This window comes from Ursus americanus, chromosome 4 (assembly GCF_024610735.1).
Source record: "Ursus americanus isolate L20-20 chromosome 4, mUrsAme1.1.p, whole genome shotgun sequence".
Classification (NCBI taxonomy): domain Eukaryota; kingdom Metazoa; phylum Chordata; class Mammalia; order Carnivora; family Ursidae; genus Ursus; species Ursus americanus.
The window spans coordinates 36,586,349-36,602,215 of NC_142130.1; the positions used below are offsets into that span (position 1 = coordinate 36,586,349).

General features: G+C 34.9%; 1 protein-coding gene across 1 annotated transcript in view; it reads right to left on the bottom strand.

Annotated features, from left to right (window-relative positions):
- The window catches only part of STXBP5L (syntaxin binding protein 5L), a 429,230-nt gene that overhangs the window by 166,510 nt on the left and 246,853 nt on the right, over positions 1-15,867 (bottom strand). The window contains exons 10-11 of the mRNA XM_087861601.1: positions 6,264-6,342; positions 2,038-2,192 (exon numbers count right to left, since the gene is read on the bottom strand). Coding sequence (XP_087717727.1) covers positions 2,038-2,192; positions 6,264-6,342 — 234 coding nt within the window. The remainder of the gene's footprint in view (positions 1-2,037; positions 2,193-6,263; positions 6,343-15,867) is intronic.

The window sequence follows — 15,867 nt, forward strand, 5'->3', positions numbered from 1 at the left end:
GACTTATCTTTTTCTCTTTCCAAAAAGTGTTATTATTGCATATGAAACCACTATTCTTTTTTTTTAAATTTTATTTATTCATTTGAGAGAGAGAGAGAGAGAGCATGAGCAGGGGAGGGGGGGCAGGGGCAGAGGGAGAGAGGAGCCCAATGCAAGACTCAATCCCAGGACGGCTGGATCATGACCTGAGCTGAAGGCAGACGTTTAACTGACTGAGCCACCCAGGCACACCTGAAACCACTATTCTTAAAATATGTTCTCTTTGACTCATCTATCATGTCACTCTCTAAACCTAATTGGTGACCAAATTCAGTGGGTTTCCTCCTTCCATTCCTACAGGCAGCCCTGTGTTTCAGATCTTGACCATTTTAATGAACATTGTCACAAAAGCCTCCCAGCTGGAATCTAGAATTTAAGATTTCAGAGTGTTCAAACCCATAAACTCCTTTTTACTAAAAACATTGCTTTCTTTCATCTTAATATTTTCTCAAAATTCTTCTATAGCTCCCTATTTCCAAATACCTCTAAAAGTCTTTCAATTTTTTCTCTAAGTTGATCTCACTCTAGGAAACTTTACAAGTTCTAAAATCTTTACTCAATATCCTTTTCAAGTGGCAAGTCATTCTTCAAAGTCTATCTAAAGCCTACTTTTTTCCATGAAGCTTTGCAAGAATATTTCAGCTATTGACTGTCTTACTAGCCTATTAATTAGTACATTATTTAAACTCTGACCCATATAACTCTGCACTTACGTATTATATTTTTTAAATTTAAGTCATAATTATCTCCCTCACCCAACTAGATTTTATGTGATTTGACATCAGAGACCAGTTTCATGCTTCATTTGTATTCTCAATAAGTCCTTGTAGTACTGAGGCCATAGAGGCATCCAATAAATACTTGTTGATCAGTTAACAACACAGGTAACTTGTCTGTCCCAGCAACTCTGGAAATAAAGTGCCACACTGACTGTTATTTCATATCAATTTATCCCATCTTTAAGTATGAAACTAAAGAATTTAAAGCAAATTAATACAGTTGTAATAAAACAATTTATAGATCTTCATAGTTACAAAGTATGCTCATTTTGGCCTTCCAATAATCATGTGGGGTTAATATTATTATTCTCTTTCTAAAGATGATAAATCTAACTCATAAAAGTAAAATGACTTACCCAAGGTCACCTAGGTAGTGACTGGCAGAGCTAAATCATAAAACCAAATACTGTGCCTCCAAGTCTAGTGTTCTTTCTCTTATATATGTTCCCTCTTGAAATTGTAGTTTTATGTATATATATATATATACATATATATATGTACATATACACATACATACTATGTTTTAATCATAAACTCATATTTCGCTTATGTTTCACACTTCTCAATTTTTAGATTTCACTAAAATATTTCATTATTATTAGATTTCATTATACAGTTTGCACATAAGTTCAGTTTTTATGTTTACAAAAAGTCTTTATATTCAGGATGCATCTCTCCTCCTGAAAACCCTTCTAATTATTCTCAAAATTGAAATAAATCACTAACCACACATCAGCAATCCTAGAGGAATCAGAGGTGCTGCAGTAGCATCTGAAGCAAAGCCAGATGTGAAACAGATGCACTACCACCAGAGTTATAGATCACTGATATCAGGTAAGTGCTTTAACTTTGATTAGTGTTGGAATGGGATGGGTGGAGCTGGTCTAGGAGAGGCTATTAGGAGACCTCAGTTTCCCCAAGTGATTTCACCCTGGACCCCTATCGGACCCTCCCAGCTCAGCTTCCACCATCCTTATCAAAGTTTAAAGCACTTACCTGATATAAGAACCTGAAACTCCAGCACTGCTGTACTACATCTGTCTTACTTCCAGTTTGTCAAGTAGGTACAGTTGCGGAACCTGCTCCAGCACCTGTAGCTCACAGTGATGTACCATAGTGGATGTCAGCTGCCAAAACTAAAAATATTTAAGCTTAATTTTATTAGGAACTTACTTCACAAATGATTTTCAACATTAATAGTTTCATTTTTGTTACTTACCATTTGGATACGGTGTTTCACATAAAGTAAGAAATTCAACAATAGGATGATCCATTTCAAGCACTGTAATTGCTTTTCCATGCATGATGGTCAAACTTGGTCTTCTGCAAGCTTTGTCATAGGACAGTCCACCAGAAAATATAATGAATGGCTCACTACATAGAAAAAAAATTAATGAGATTGAGAAGTCCTTTAAGATGATACAGTACCATAGGACTGAGCTAATGAAGAATAAGTTTGGTAGGGAGTACACACAATACAGTTTGACAGCAAATATCTCTCTTAGTCCAAAATATCTCACCCAAATGACTTACTATTCTACCATTTCCCTTTCTCTGGTTGTGAATTCTCACCATTAAAATTACTAATGAATCTGTCTAAAGGTGATGAGTTGTGTTGGGGAAAAGGTAGAGAAGTTGGAGGGAAATAGAGTTGCTCGTTGACTCAAAAGAACATCTCCACATATATTAGTTGATTCCCCAAACTCTGATCACTACCATTAGAATATTAAGCTATGTTAGTTTATCATATTAACCATTTGGCATGTAAGGTCCAAAATTCCTAAGGGATAAAAGAGGCAAATTTCAATATAAAATTAAATGTGACAATAGAAAGGCCAGAGTGGTAAAATATTGGAAGAAAGCAAAACCTTTTCTTGCTTTTATTATGACTCTGCATCAGAAAACCCTGGGTCTGAAGTTAATTGCTGATATATATGCACTTCTCTGTAAACTACTGAATGAACAAAAACTTAACTCCTCAGGAAAATGCTCAGGAAACCACTCATGAATAATTGCATTAGATACTTAATTATCACATTAAATTCTCATAGTATAATCCTCATTTTATTAATGAGGTTAAATAACAACTAAGGAGAAAAACCCAAAAGAAAACAGACCTGTCAGATTTCAAAGCCTATTTTCCTAAACAGTGATCTGTACTGCCTGTAGCAGATGACTCTGAGATTAATGCAGGTGAATTTATTTAGAGTCAAGCAGCTATGGAGTGGAAGGACAAAGATTCAAATTCAGACTCCAATGTAAATGTTTTTCACTTCTAGTCTAATGTTTCTAAAACTGTGGAATGTAACTTAAAAATGTTCTGAAAAATTTTTTTTAAAGATTTTATTTATTTGACAGAGAGAGAGAGAGCACAAGCAGGGGGAGCAGGAGAAGGAGAAGCAGGCTCCCTGGTGAGCAGGGAGCCTGATGTGGGGCTCGATCCCAGGACCCCAGTTAGTGATGATGACCTGAGCTGAAGGCAGACACTTAACCGACTGAGCCCCCCAGGAACCCCCAAATTAAAAATTATTGACAACTTTGATAAATCCCAAAGGCATTATGTTGAGTGAAAGAGGCTAGGATCGAATGGTTACATAATATGTAACTGCATTTATGACATCTTAAAAAGGCAAAACTATACTGATGGAGAACAGATCAATGGTCATCAGGGGTTAGAAGTAGAGAAAAGTGTAACTATAAGGAAAAGCAGGAAAGAATTTGGTGGGTATGGAAATGTTCTGTACTCTTATTATGGTGGTAATTTCAGTAATCTATAAATGTGTTAAAATCCACAGTATTGTACACCAAAAGAAAAAAAAGTTTTTACTGCATAATTTGTAAAATAAATATAGAAAAAGCATTAAAATTTTTTCTCAATGAAGGCAACAAGATTGAGCAATAAACTGTGCAACATAATATAGTACATACTAAAATAACATTTGTTGAGTATTTATGATGTTCTGGGTATTGTGTGAAGATTATTGTATTGAATCCTTATGATATCCCAATGAGAAAACTATTATTGTATTGAATTCTTATGATATCCCAATGAGAAAACTATTATTCTCACTTAACAGATGGATATACTGAGGCTTAGAGAACTTTACACTATCAATAGGTGGCCATGATAGAAAGGGATTAAAAGACTAGCAAAAAGTAATTTTTATTAATTACAGAGAACTTGATAATGTTAGTGGTAGCAGGTAGAGAGATCATTATTCCTTTTCTGAATAGAACAGATTTATTAAGTCTAGAGGGCATTGGTGTTGGGGCACCAATAAGCAATTTGGTGACTGGGGACCTATGATTCCTAAGCAGAATGATTGTTTATCCCTAGAAATGTAAAGCCAGTTTGTGAATGGTTGGTCTAAGATAAATTAAGCAGAAAACATACCCCTCGCATCTGCTACCTATGCAGTCCTTTAAGAGACCCTATTGCTTCAGCATGTTTGGTAGAGCTCTTCTTAAAGTTCTTGCTCCTGCCACAGCCACCCCAATTTCTGACTTCACAGTTTCTACTGTGTACTAGATGGAGCAGAAATATAGCTGATTATTGTCACTTCCAGGCTATGGCCCATTTTGCTGTCACAATTTTTAGTACTCAATTTGGTGCTCCTCTGCTATTTAGTCTCCTCGTGTTCTGAGCTGTGGAACCACTGCTATTAAAGGTGACTTTTCTAATATAGTAGTAATCACAACAAACATACACAATGTACTAAAGTGCACAGTAAGTGGGATGACAGTAATTATGATCAGTAATATATAATTATTTCACATTAGAAATCTGAAGGATTATTTCTACACAAAATTGGGTTACCAGTTACTAGAATAAAGCCTTAAATCAGGATCAGTGGAATAATTTTAACAATGTGAAATATCATGGCTTTGATAATGACAATAATGATAGCTTCTTTTTATCAAGAAATCCACTTATGTGCCACTCATCAAACTTATGACATTATAAACTTCATGCATACTTTCATTTATTCTTCACAAACATCACAATGAGATATAATGGATGAGGAAATTAAAGTTTAAAAGTTAATTAAAAATTTCAAAGTCACATAGCTGTCTTACCCCATATGCCAGGGATCTTAATTATTTTACACTGCTTTGACTTGAATTCCTGACTCCTAAAGTATCTTCTCTTCACCTTCACCCTTTCCTCACTTTGTGTGCCACCATCCTATTATCCCTTAAGCCCCATCTCGGGTATCCCCTTTCCCAAGAAGAAATTTACTGATTTCTCTTCATCGTTCTCTTCCCCTCTCTCTCTAGGCTGGGTTAGGAGTCCTTTTGTTGTGCTCTCAGCATATATCTATAAAAGCACCTCACATGTTACATGGAAACCACTAGTTTATGGCCTTACTTCTACTAGACCATAACATTCAAAAGCAGGCAGCATTCTCTTTCATTTTAGTATACCAAACAAGTTGCATAGAGTGTACTAAGTAGTAATAACTAATAATATGTGTGCATAACAAAATATGTATATATGTAAAATGTTTCCATATATACTTTTTTACTACTTATGTTTAGTAACATTCAGCTGGACTAAAGAAGTATTGATCTATCGTGTGTGTGTGTACATACATATATATGCATATATATAAAGTGTAAAAATATATACATAAAAAATATACCATATATGATAGTTTATATATATAAACTAACTCATTAAAAATGGCATAATTTTATACTATTAACTCTTTCAAAGAGCAGGTGTGAACAAACATTAAATGCATCTGTAATACTAAGAATACATTCCAGTGTGAACATTTAAGATATAAAGTAGAATTATCCAATTTAAAGTAAAATTAAGGTTTAGGCAAGATTTGTAATTATGGTATTTCTGGATGAGAATATTGCCACTAATAATTATTGTAAGTAAAAAGAACATTCTTGATTTATACGATAAGGCTGCTAATATATACATGATAAAATTTTATTATATATTATTCAATTTAATTTTCTATATCATAAAATTTAGTACTATTTTATTATGCTAATATATGTAACTATTTATCTTTCCAACTAACTATAATCTTTCCACGTTCAGAACGTAAAATCCTAAAGTACAGAGACTTAGTTATGTATTTAATTCTCTCATGTGTAAAACCAATAGGTATGCTTCTGCTTAATAATACTAAATGATTGCTACTTGTAATGTGCATGGCCCAAAAATCTGACATTGTTAAAATTATTTTATATAATACTCATCTATTCATAGAAAGTTAAAATAATTAGCAAATGCTATTATAAAATTCATAATAATATCAGGTACTCCTATTAAATAAGAAAGTTGTTATCAATGAAGAGGAGTTAGCCAATTAATATATAATTAGATGAAACTTTAAATAATACATAATTATTAAAGGTTATTTGCCATTCTTGTCTCTGTTTCTTATATATTTTCCCATATCACCCAAAGTAAAAAATGCATACCTGTTTCTACAGGTCTTGTATTCTACTTTAAGAATTGGTTTACAAGATTCAGATTTTCTTCCTTCTCTTTGACTTTTCCCTAAAGAAAGAAAAAGGATTTTGTTAAATCATATTTAAATTCTACACATCCATGACAATTTCAAAAGTCTGACTAAAGAATATAAAGAAAAAAATAAGGTAATTGTGTTTTTCATAATAGGATAAATACAATTCTATGCATCCTAACATATTTGTTGAATTTGTAAACAATTCGTTGAATCCTAATAATTGACTGCTATATAAGCAATAAAGTTATTTGTAAACTTATCATATCTATATTGTTTTACACTCTCCATGTATAAATCTGGTCTCATATAAAGTTATTTTAATTATTTAAGTTTTAAGATTACTTTAGAATTAAAAACACATACACATACATACTTATCTGCATAATGAAATACATAATTCTGAAAATCCATATGAGGCCCATTATAGATTTTACCTATAATACAAGCAAAGCCCTTTTGCATGCAGAAAGATTTGTCATTTTGATGAACTATCAAAATCATTGCATTGACACCAAAATCACTTAACAGAAAGCCCATTAGACAATGAACACAGATGGTATATTTCAATGATATACTATATTTGCATAAAAAATAGTTTCCTGTAGGGAAAGTTTTATGTTGTTTAGACTCCATGGATTTTGAAAAATGATCAAAAAGAGTAGGAAATGGAAGTAAAGCTACTTCTGCATATAACATCTTTCTGGTTGTGATTTTGCTTATAATTCTATGTCTCATTTTGATAAAATTGACATGTTTTGAGATATGTTTGTTTCTTTTTTATTTTAATAAGTACCCTTATTTATTCTTGTATTGCCACAACTGTTTATAGACACAGATATCTATTATGTAGATAGACGTTTATGTGCATTTAAGTTTAAATTTACAGGATAGCTTCAGAATGGCACAGTCATAATCCAAATAGGATGTCAAAATAATTTTATTTAATTTGTTTAAAGGGCAAGGTGTCAGCATATAACATACCTTATCTGCTCCATGGCATGCTTTCTGAATTTGCTTTCTCTTTCTTTTACCCTATGTCAACTAAAGAAGCAATCAATAATAAAATATTGGTCATAATCATTCACATTGTAAAAAAAGAATTAAAAGTATCTTTATTATATATAAAAAGGAATTACTGACATTATATGTAGATCATGATGCCTTACAAAGGAGAACTTTGGCTCAGGGACTCACACTGAGCAGTGGTCTTAGGGGTAAGAAACAGCTGGTTAGTGATTCCTGGTTTGAGTAACATGTGGGAACAGAGCGAACTGAAGAAAATAACACAGCAAGGAAAGAGACCCATTCTCCTCAGTTGATATCTTTTTCATCCATTGCTTCTCTAATAATTGCCAAGCCATTAATCAAATCAAGACAGTATATTTGCTGTTGTTATATATATATATATATATATATATATATGTGTGTGTGTGTGTGTGTGTGTGTGTGTCTGTGTAACCAATTACAATTTTTCAATTGATACACAGTATTATGCACTGATTTCAGTAAAAAGGAATAATATATAAATTAAAGATTTACTTCAATTTCCAACTCCCATAATTAATTTTTGGCTTAAGATTTTCAACTTTGATTATGTTCATTGCCTTTCAGTAATTGAAATATGTTTATATGTGGTATTGTACAAATGTGTTATAAAAATTGCATTTATTGCTACTCTTTATGTTCAAAGTACTATACTAAATGGCATGGTAAAAAGAAATAACTGACCACCAGGAAACTTAAAATTTACTAGTTTAAGCAGAGCATATATAAAACTGACAATATGAGGTACCATAAACAAGTGATAGACTTGAAGTGTTGAGTATAGTAGGAGTACATGAAGTAGGAGTGAAGAATATTATGGTTTCACTCTATGATAGAAAAATGTACAGATTTTTGCAGATGGCTTTCTAGAAGCTAGATTAAGCATTAAAAGATAGAACTTGGTAGTTTGGTCCAAGATGGTGATATAGGAAGACCCTGAACTCACCCCCTCCATAGACACACCAAATCTACACCTACTAATTGAGCAATTCCTCCTGAAGAACTGAGAGCCAGTTGAACAGCTTCTGCACAACAAAAGACAGAGACCACAAAGAGAACAGCACAAGAGAGGGGACACAATAACAAAGGGAATCTCTAACCCCAACACTGTGAACTACAGTGGGGAGGGACAGGACTAAGGGACCATGAGCAGACTCATCTGTCCTGGGGTGTAGAAAAAAGTCACAGTTTAAAAGGGTGACTAGAATATAACGGAATCATCAAATGGGAGAGGGACTGGAAGTCTCTTAAGGCTGGCGGGACTGGCAAGCACCACTGTTTATGATCTCCTGTCCATCTTGAAAATGAAGATGGGAGTAGGGTCCAGGTGCCATAGCTGGCCTCCCACTTCACCAAGCCTTGGACCCCTAGCCCTTGCCAGGCCTTGATGGCCTGGGCCAAAGAAAAAAAGCCACAGTTTAAAAGAGCAACTACCATATAAAAGGTCAACCCCTAGAACTTCACCAAATGTCAAGGGAGCTGCAGAAACTTTCTCCAGGCTGGCAAGCACCATGATTTACTTTCCCCTCTATACCTTGATAGCATGAACAAGAGCCAGAATCCAGGCACATTAGCTAACCTACCACCTCAATATCCCTGGGCCCCTAGCTCACACCAGCCCCAGCCATCCCAACAAGACAGCCCCAGTGCAGTGCACACTGGAACACTCCTGGTCAGTGCTCACAAGAGCTCAAGCCCATTTGCCAAAGTGACACATGTGCAAAGTACTCCAGAACACTCTATGCCCACATAATGTTGACTCCAGACAATTTACCAGGTACCCCTTGCATGGAGCACTCCAGAAACCCCTGGCCCATGCCCACTTAAGCTCCAGTTTCTCCACCAGGGCTTCCTCTGCATGGAGCACACTGGAAACCCCTAGCTTACACTCTGCCTCAGTTCCAGCCTCACCACCAGGGTTCCCCTGTGTGAATCACTCTGGAACACCCCAACTTGCACCAACTTCAGCTTTCGCCATCCTGCCAGAGCACCCTATGCATGGAGAGCCCCAGAACGCACCCACCCTCTGCCCCGCCCAGCACCCACTTCAAGTTTACTATCCTACTTGGGTATTCTCTGTGTGAAGAGCCCCAGGACATCCCAGCTTGTACCCAATTTAGCTTTAGCCATCCTTCCAGGGTGCACTCTGTGTAGAGTCCCAGGATTCCAGCCCCCAACACAGCTTACACCCACTTCAGTTGTCCTGACAGGGCACTCTCTGTGTGGAGAGCCCTGGGACCACCCTGGTCCACACCCATTTCAGTTTCAGCCATACCACCAGAGAGTTCCCAGCACTAAGTGCCCCAGGACCCATAGTACACAACAGCCACAGCCCCAGCCAGTCAACTGAAGTCACCAGGCACATACAGTCTACACAAGGGATGACAATACACAAGATCATTCCTTCAAATTTAGAAGTAGCTGTTCCACCTAACTCACAGAAACAAAGGAAGTCAAGTAAAATGAAGATACAGAAGAATATGTTCCAAATGAAAGAAAAAGACAAAGCCTCAGAAAAAGAACTAAATGAAACAAGATAAGCAACCTACCTGATAGATTCAAAAGTAATGGTCATAAAGATGCTCAATGGACTGGAGAGAAGAGTAGATGAACTCAGTGAGAAATTTAACATGAGATTAAATATATAAAAAAAATCATTAGAGTTGAAGAATACCATAACTGAAATGGAAAATCCACTAGAGGGAATCAACAGTAGATTAGAAGGTGCAGAAGTGATCTGAAAGGGTAATGGAAAGCACCCAACCTGAACAGCAAAAAAGAAAAAAATAATTGTAAAAAATGAGAATAGGTTAAGGAATTCCTTGGACAACATCAAGCAAACAAACATTCTCATTATAGGCATCTATAGGAGAAGAGAGAGAATGGGCATAAAACATTTTAAAAAAATAACACCTGAAAACTTTAATAACCTGGGGAAGGAAACAGACATCCAGGCTTAGGAAACAGAGTTCCAAATAAGATTAATCTAAGGAGGTCTGCATCATGACACATAATAATTAAAATGTACAAGATTAAAGAGAAAGAGAAAGAGCTATATGTGAGACAGGAAACCATCAAAATCCTAGATGAGAACACAGGCAGCAACATCTTTGGCTTTGACTATAGCAACTTCTTACTAGACATGTCTCCAGAGGCAAGGAAAACAAAAGCAAAAATGAACTGTTGGGGCTTCATCAAGATAAAAAGATTCTGCACAGTGAAGGAAACAATCAACAAAACTAAAAGACAACCTGTGGAATGGGAGAAGATATTTGTAAATGATATATCTGATAAAGGATTAGTATCCAAAATCTATAAAGATTATCAAACTCAACACCCAAAAAACAAATAACCCAGTTAAGAAATGGGCAGAAGACATGAATAGACATTTTCCAAAGAAGACATACAGATGGCTAACAGACACATGAAAAGATGCTCAACATCACTTATCAGGGAAATGCAAAGCAAAACCACAGTGAGATACCACCTCACACATGTCAGAATGGCTAAAATTAACAACACGGGAAACAACAGATGTTGGCAAGGATCCAGAGATAGGAGAATCCTCTTACACTGTTGGTGGTAATACAAACTGGTGCAGCTACTGTGGAAAACAGTACGGAGGTTCCTCAAAAAGTTAAAAATAGAACTACCCTATGACCCTATGACCTATTAGGTATTCACCCAAAGGACACAAAAATAGTGATTCAAAGGGACACATGCACCCTGATGTTTATAGCAGAATTATCAACAATAGCCAAATTATGGAAAGAGCCCAAGTACCCATTGACTAATGAATGGATAAAGAAATTTTTGTGTGTGTGTATACACATAATGGAATATTACTCAGCCATCACAAAAAATGAAATCTTGCCATTTGCAATGACTTGGATAGAACTAGAATGTATTATGCTAAGCAAAAGTAGTGAGAGAAAAACAAATAACATATGATTTCACTCATGTGTAATTTAAGAAACAAAACAGATGAACATAGGGAAAAAGGCGGGGGGGGGGAAGCAAACCATAAGAGACTCTTAACTATAGAAAACGAACTGAAGGTTGATGGAGGGAGGTGGTGAAGGGTGGGCTAAATGGGTGATGGGTATTACAGAGGGCACTTGTGATGAACACTGTTATATGTAAGTGATGAATAATTAAATTCTACACCTGAAACCAATTTTACCATATATGTTAATAAACTAGAATTTAAATAAAAAATTGAAATAAAAAAAGGGAAAAAGATTAAAGGTAGAATTTTAAAAGCAGCAAGAGAGAGGCAACCAGTTATGTACAAAGGAAGCCCCATAAAGCTATCAAGTGATTTACAGCAGAAACTTTGCAGGTCAGAATAAAGTGGCATGATATATGCAAAGTGCTGAAAAGAAAAAACCACAACCAAGAATACTCTATCCAGCAAAGTTATCATTCAGAATTGAAGGAGAAATAAAGAATTTCCCAAAGAAAAGTTAAAGGACCATGACCACTAAAATGACGTTGCAGTAAATGTTAAAGGAACTTCTTTAAGTGGAAAAGAAAAGGCCATAACTAGGAGAAAATCACAAAAGGAAAAAAAATGTCATGAGTAAAAGGAAACATACAGTAAAGGTAATAGAGCAATCACTTATATAGCTAGTTTGAAGGTTAAAAGAAAAAAGTATTACAGTTAATTATATCTAAGAAATTAGTTAAGGGTTGCACAAGATGTAATTATGATAAGATATACATAAGGGAGATATAAAATAAAGTTCTTTAAGAATAATAAAGTTCTTTTAGGGAGAAATAAAATACTTTTAGAATGTATTCACACTTAAGTGACCATCAAATTAATATATACTTCTATATACTTAGAATGTTATATATGAAACTCACAAACCAAAAACCTATAATACATACACAAGAAATAAAGAGAAAGAAAACCAATCATAACACTAAAGAAAGATATCGATTACAAAGGAGCAAGAAAAAAAGAAAGGTACAGAGAACTACAAAACCACCAGAAAACAATTGACAAAATGGCAACAGTACCTACCCATCAATAATTACTTTAAATGTAAATGGTCTAATGCCCTCATCAAAAGACACAGGGTGGTGGAATAAATAAAAATACGAGATCAACCCATCTACATGCTGCTTACAAAAGACTCACTTCAGACCTAAAGACACATACAGACTTAAAGTGAAGGGATGGAAAAAGATGAGGAAATGAAAGTAAAAAAAAAAAAACAAAAAAACAAAAAACGGGGTAACAATAATATCAATCAAAATTGGCTTTTTTTCTTTAAAAAGATTTTATTTAATTATTTGACAGAGAAAGAGAGAGTATAGCAGGGGGACCAGCAGGCAGAGGGAGAGGGAGAAGTAGGCTTGCCAAGCAGGAGCCCGATGTGGGGCTTAATCACAAGATCCTGGGATCATGACCTAAGCTGAAGGCAGACGTTTAACCGACTGAGCCACCCAGGCACCCCAAACAAAATAGACTTTAAAACAAAAACTATAACAAGAGACAAAGAAGGGGACTATGCAATGATAAAGGGGTTAATACAATAAGTGGATATAACAATTGTAAATATCTATGCAGCCAACACTGGAGCACCCAGATACATAAAACAAAAATATTTACAGATGTAAAGGGAGAAATTGACAGTAATACAATAATAGTAGAGGTCTATAACACACCACTTACATCAATGGATAGATTAGGCAGAAAATCAACAAGGAAATGGTGTCTTTGAATGGCTTAACAGAAATAGGCGGCATATTCCATCCCAAAACAATAGAATGCACATTCTGTTCAAGTGTACATGAAACAGTCTCCAAGAGAGATCACATGTTAGGCCACAAGACAAGTCTCAATAAATTTAAGATTACTGCTATATCAAACATCCTTTTTGACAACAACAATATAAAGCCACAAGACAATCACAGGAAGAAAAAATGGAAAAACCCAAACACAAGGAGGCTACCAACATTCTACTAACAACCATTGGGTCAATGAAGAAATCAAATAGAAAAATCAAAGAATACGTGGGGGCACCAGGGTGGCTCAGTTGGTTAAGCGTCAGACTCTTGATTTTGGCTCAGGTCATGATCTCAGGATTATGAGATGGGCCCTCACACTGGGCTTTGTCCTGGGTATGGAGCCTGCTGGGAATTCTCAGTCTTTCCCTCCCTCTGCCCCAACCCCCCACTCATGCTTGTACTCTCTCTAAAAAAAAAAAAAAAAAAAAAAAAGTGGAGAGGAATAAAAATGAAAACATAATGGTCCAAGTCTTTGATGCAGTGAAAACAGTTCTAAGCAGGAAATTTAGAGCAGTACAGGCCTACCTCAAGAAACAAAAATAGTCTCCAATAAACAATCCAATCCTATACCTAAAAAGACTAGAAAATAAGAACAAAGCCCAAAGTTAGTAAAAGGAAGAGAATAATAAAGATAACAGCAGAAATAAATAAGACTAAAAAATCAACAGAAAAATCAATGAAACAAAAATTGTTTCTTTGAAAGGATAAACAAAATTGATAAACCTTTAGTCAGACTCAACAAAATGAAAAAAAGGTAGATCCAAATAAATAAAATCAGAAATTAAAGAGGAAAAATAACAGCTGAAACTGAAGAAATACAGAGGATTATAAGAAACTACCACAAAAATTATATGTCAATAAAGTAGACAACTTTGAAAAAATGAATAAATTCCTAGGAACACAGAAACTTACAAAACTGAATCAGGAAGAAATAGAAAATCTGAACAGATCAACTACTAGTACTGAAATTCAACAAAGGCAATCGAAAAACTTCCAACAAACAAAAGTCCACATCCAGATTGAGTCACAGGTGAATTCTACCAAACATTTGAAGAAGAGTTAATATCTATTCTCCTCAAACTATTCCAAAAGATAGAAGAAAAAGGAAAGCTTCTAAATACATTCTATGAGGTCAGCCACATCCTGACAACAAAAAGACAAAGACACTACAAAAAAGAAAACTATAAGGCAAGATCCCTGATGAACACAGATGCAAAACTCCTCAACAAAATATTAGCAAACTGCATTCAACAATATTTTAAAAGGATCACTCACCATAATCAAGTGGAATTTATTTCAGGGATGCAAGGATGGTTCAATATTTGCAAATCACTCAATGTGATATCACATTAACAAAATGAAGGATAAAAATGATATGATCATCTCAATAGATGCACAAAAAGTATTTGATAAATTTCAACATCCATTCATGATGAAAACTCTTAACAAAATGAGCTTAGAGGGAATATACCTTAGAGGGAGTATACCTTTAATATACATTAAAAATCAATATATAACAAAACTCACAGGTGACATCATACTCAATGGTGAAGAACTCAGAGCTTTTCCTCTAAGATCAGGAACAAGACAAGGCCGTCCACGCTTGCCAGTTTTTAACATAGTACTGGAAGTCCTGGCTGCAGCAATCAGACAAGAAGAAATAAAGGAATCCAAACTGGGAAAGGAACTATCACTATTTGCAGATGCCATGACAGAAAATCCTAAGCCTCCATCAAAAAATTATTAGAAGTAATAAATGAATTCAGTAATGTTGCAGGGCACAAAATTAATATAGAAATATCTGTTGCATTTCTATACACAAATAATGAAGTAGCAGAAAAACAAATAAATAAATAAATAAAAATAATTCGTCTTACAATTGGATTGGAAAGTATGAAATACCTAGGGATAAATGTAACCAAGGAAGTGAAAGTCCTGTACTCTGACAACTATAAATCATGATGAAAAAAATTGAAGATGACACCAACAAATGTAAAGATATTCCATGCTCATGGATTGAAAGAATATCATTAAAATGTCCATACTACCCAAACCAATTGACAAATTCCATATGATCCCTAGCAAAATACCAACAGCATTTTTCACAAAACTAAAACAATCCTAAAATTTGTATCAAATCACAAAAGACCCTGAATTGCCAAAGCAATCTTGAGAAAGAAGAACAAAGCTGGATGTATCACAATTCCAGATTTTAAGATTTACTACAAATCTGTAGTAATCAAAACAGGCCGGTACTGGCACAAAAGGAGACACACAGTCCAATCGAACAGAATAGAATGCCCAGAAATAAACCCATGCTTATATGGTCTATTAATCTATGACAAAGGAGGCTAGGATATCCAATGGAAGAAAGACAGTCTCCAGAAATGATGTTAGGAAAACTGAACAGCTGCAACAAAAGAATAAAACTATACCATTTTCTTATACCATAAACAAAATAAACTCAAAATGGATTAAAGTCCTAAATGTGAGACAAAACTCCAGAAGAAAATATAGGCAGTAGTCTGATACTGGCTTTACCAACATTTTTCTAGGTATGTCTCCTTAGGTAAGAGAAACAAAAGCAAAAATAAATTATTGGGACCACACCAAAATAAAAGACTTCTGTACATTGAAGGAAACCACCAACAAAATGACAGGGCAACTTACTGAATGGGAGAAGATATTTGTAAATGATATATCTGACAAGGGTT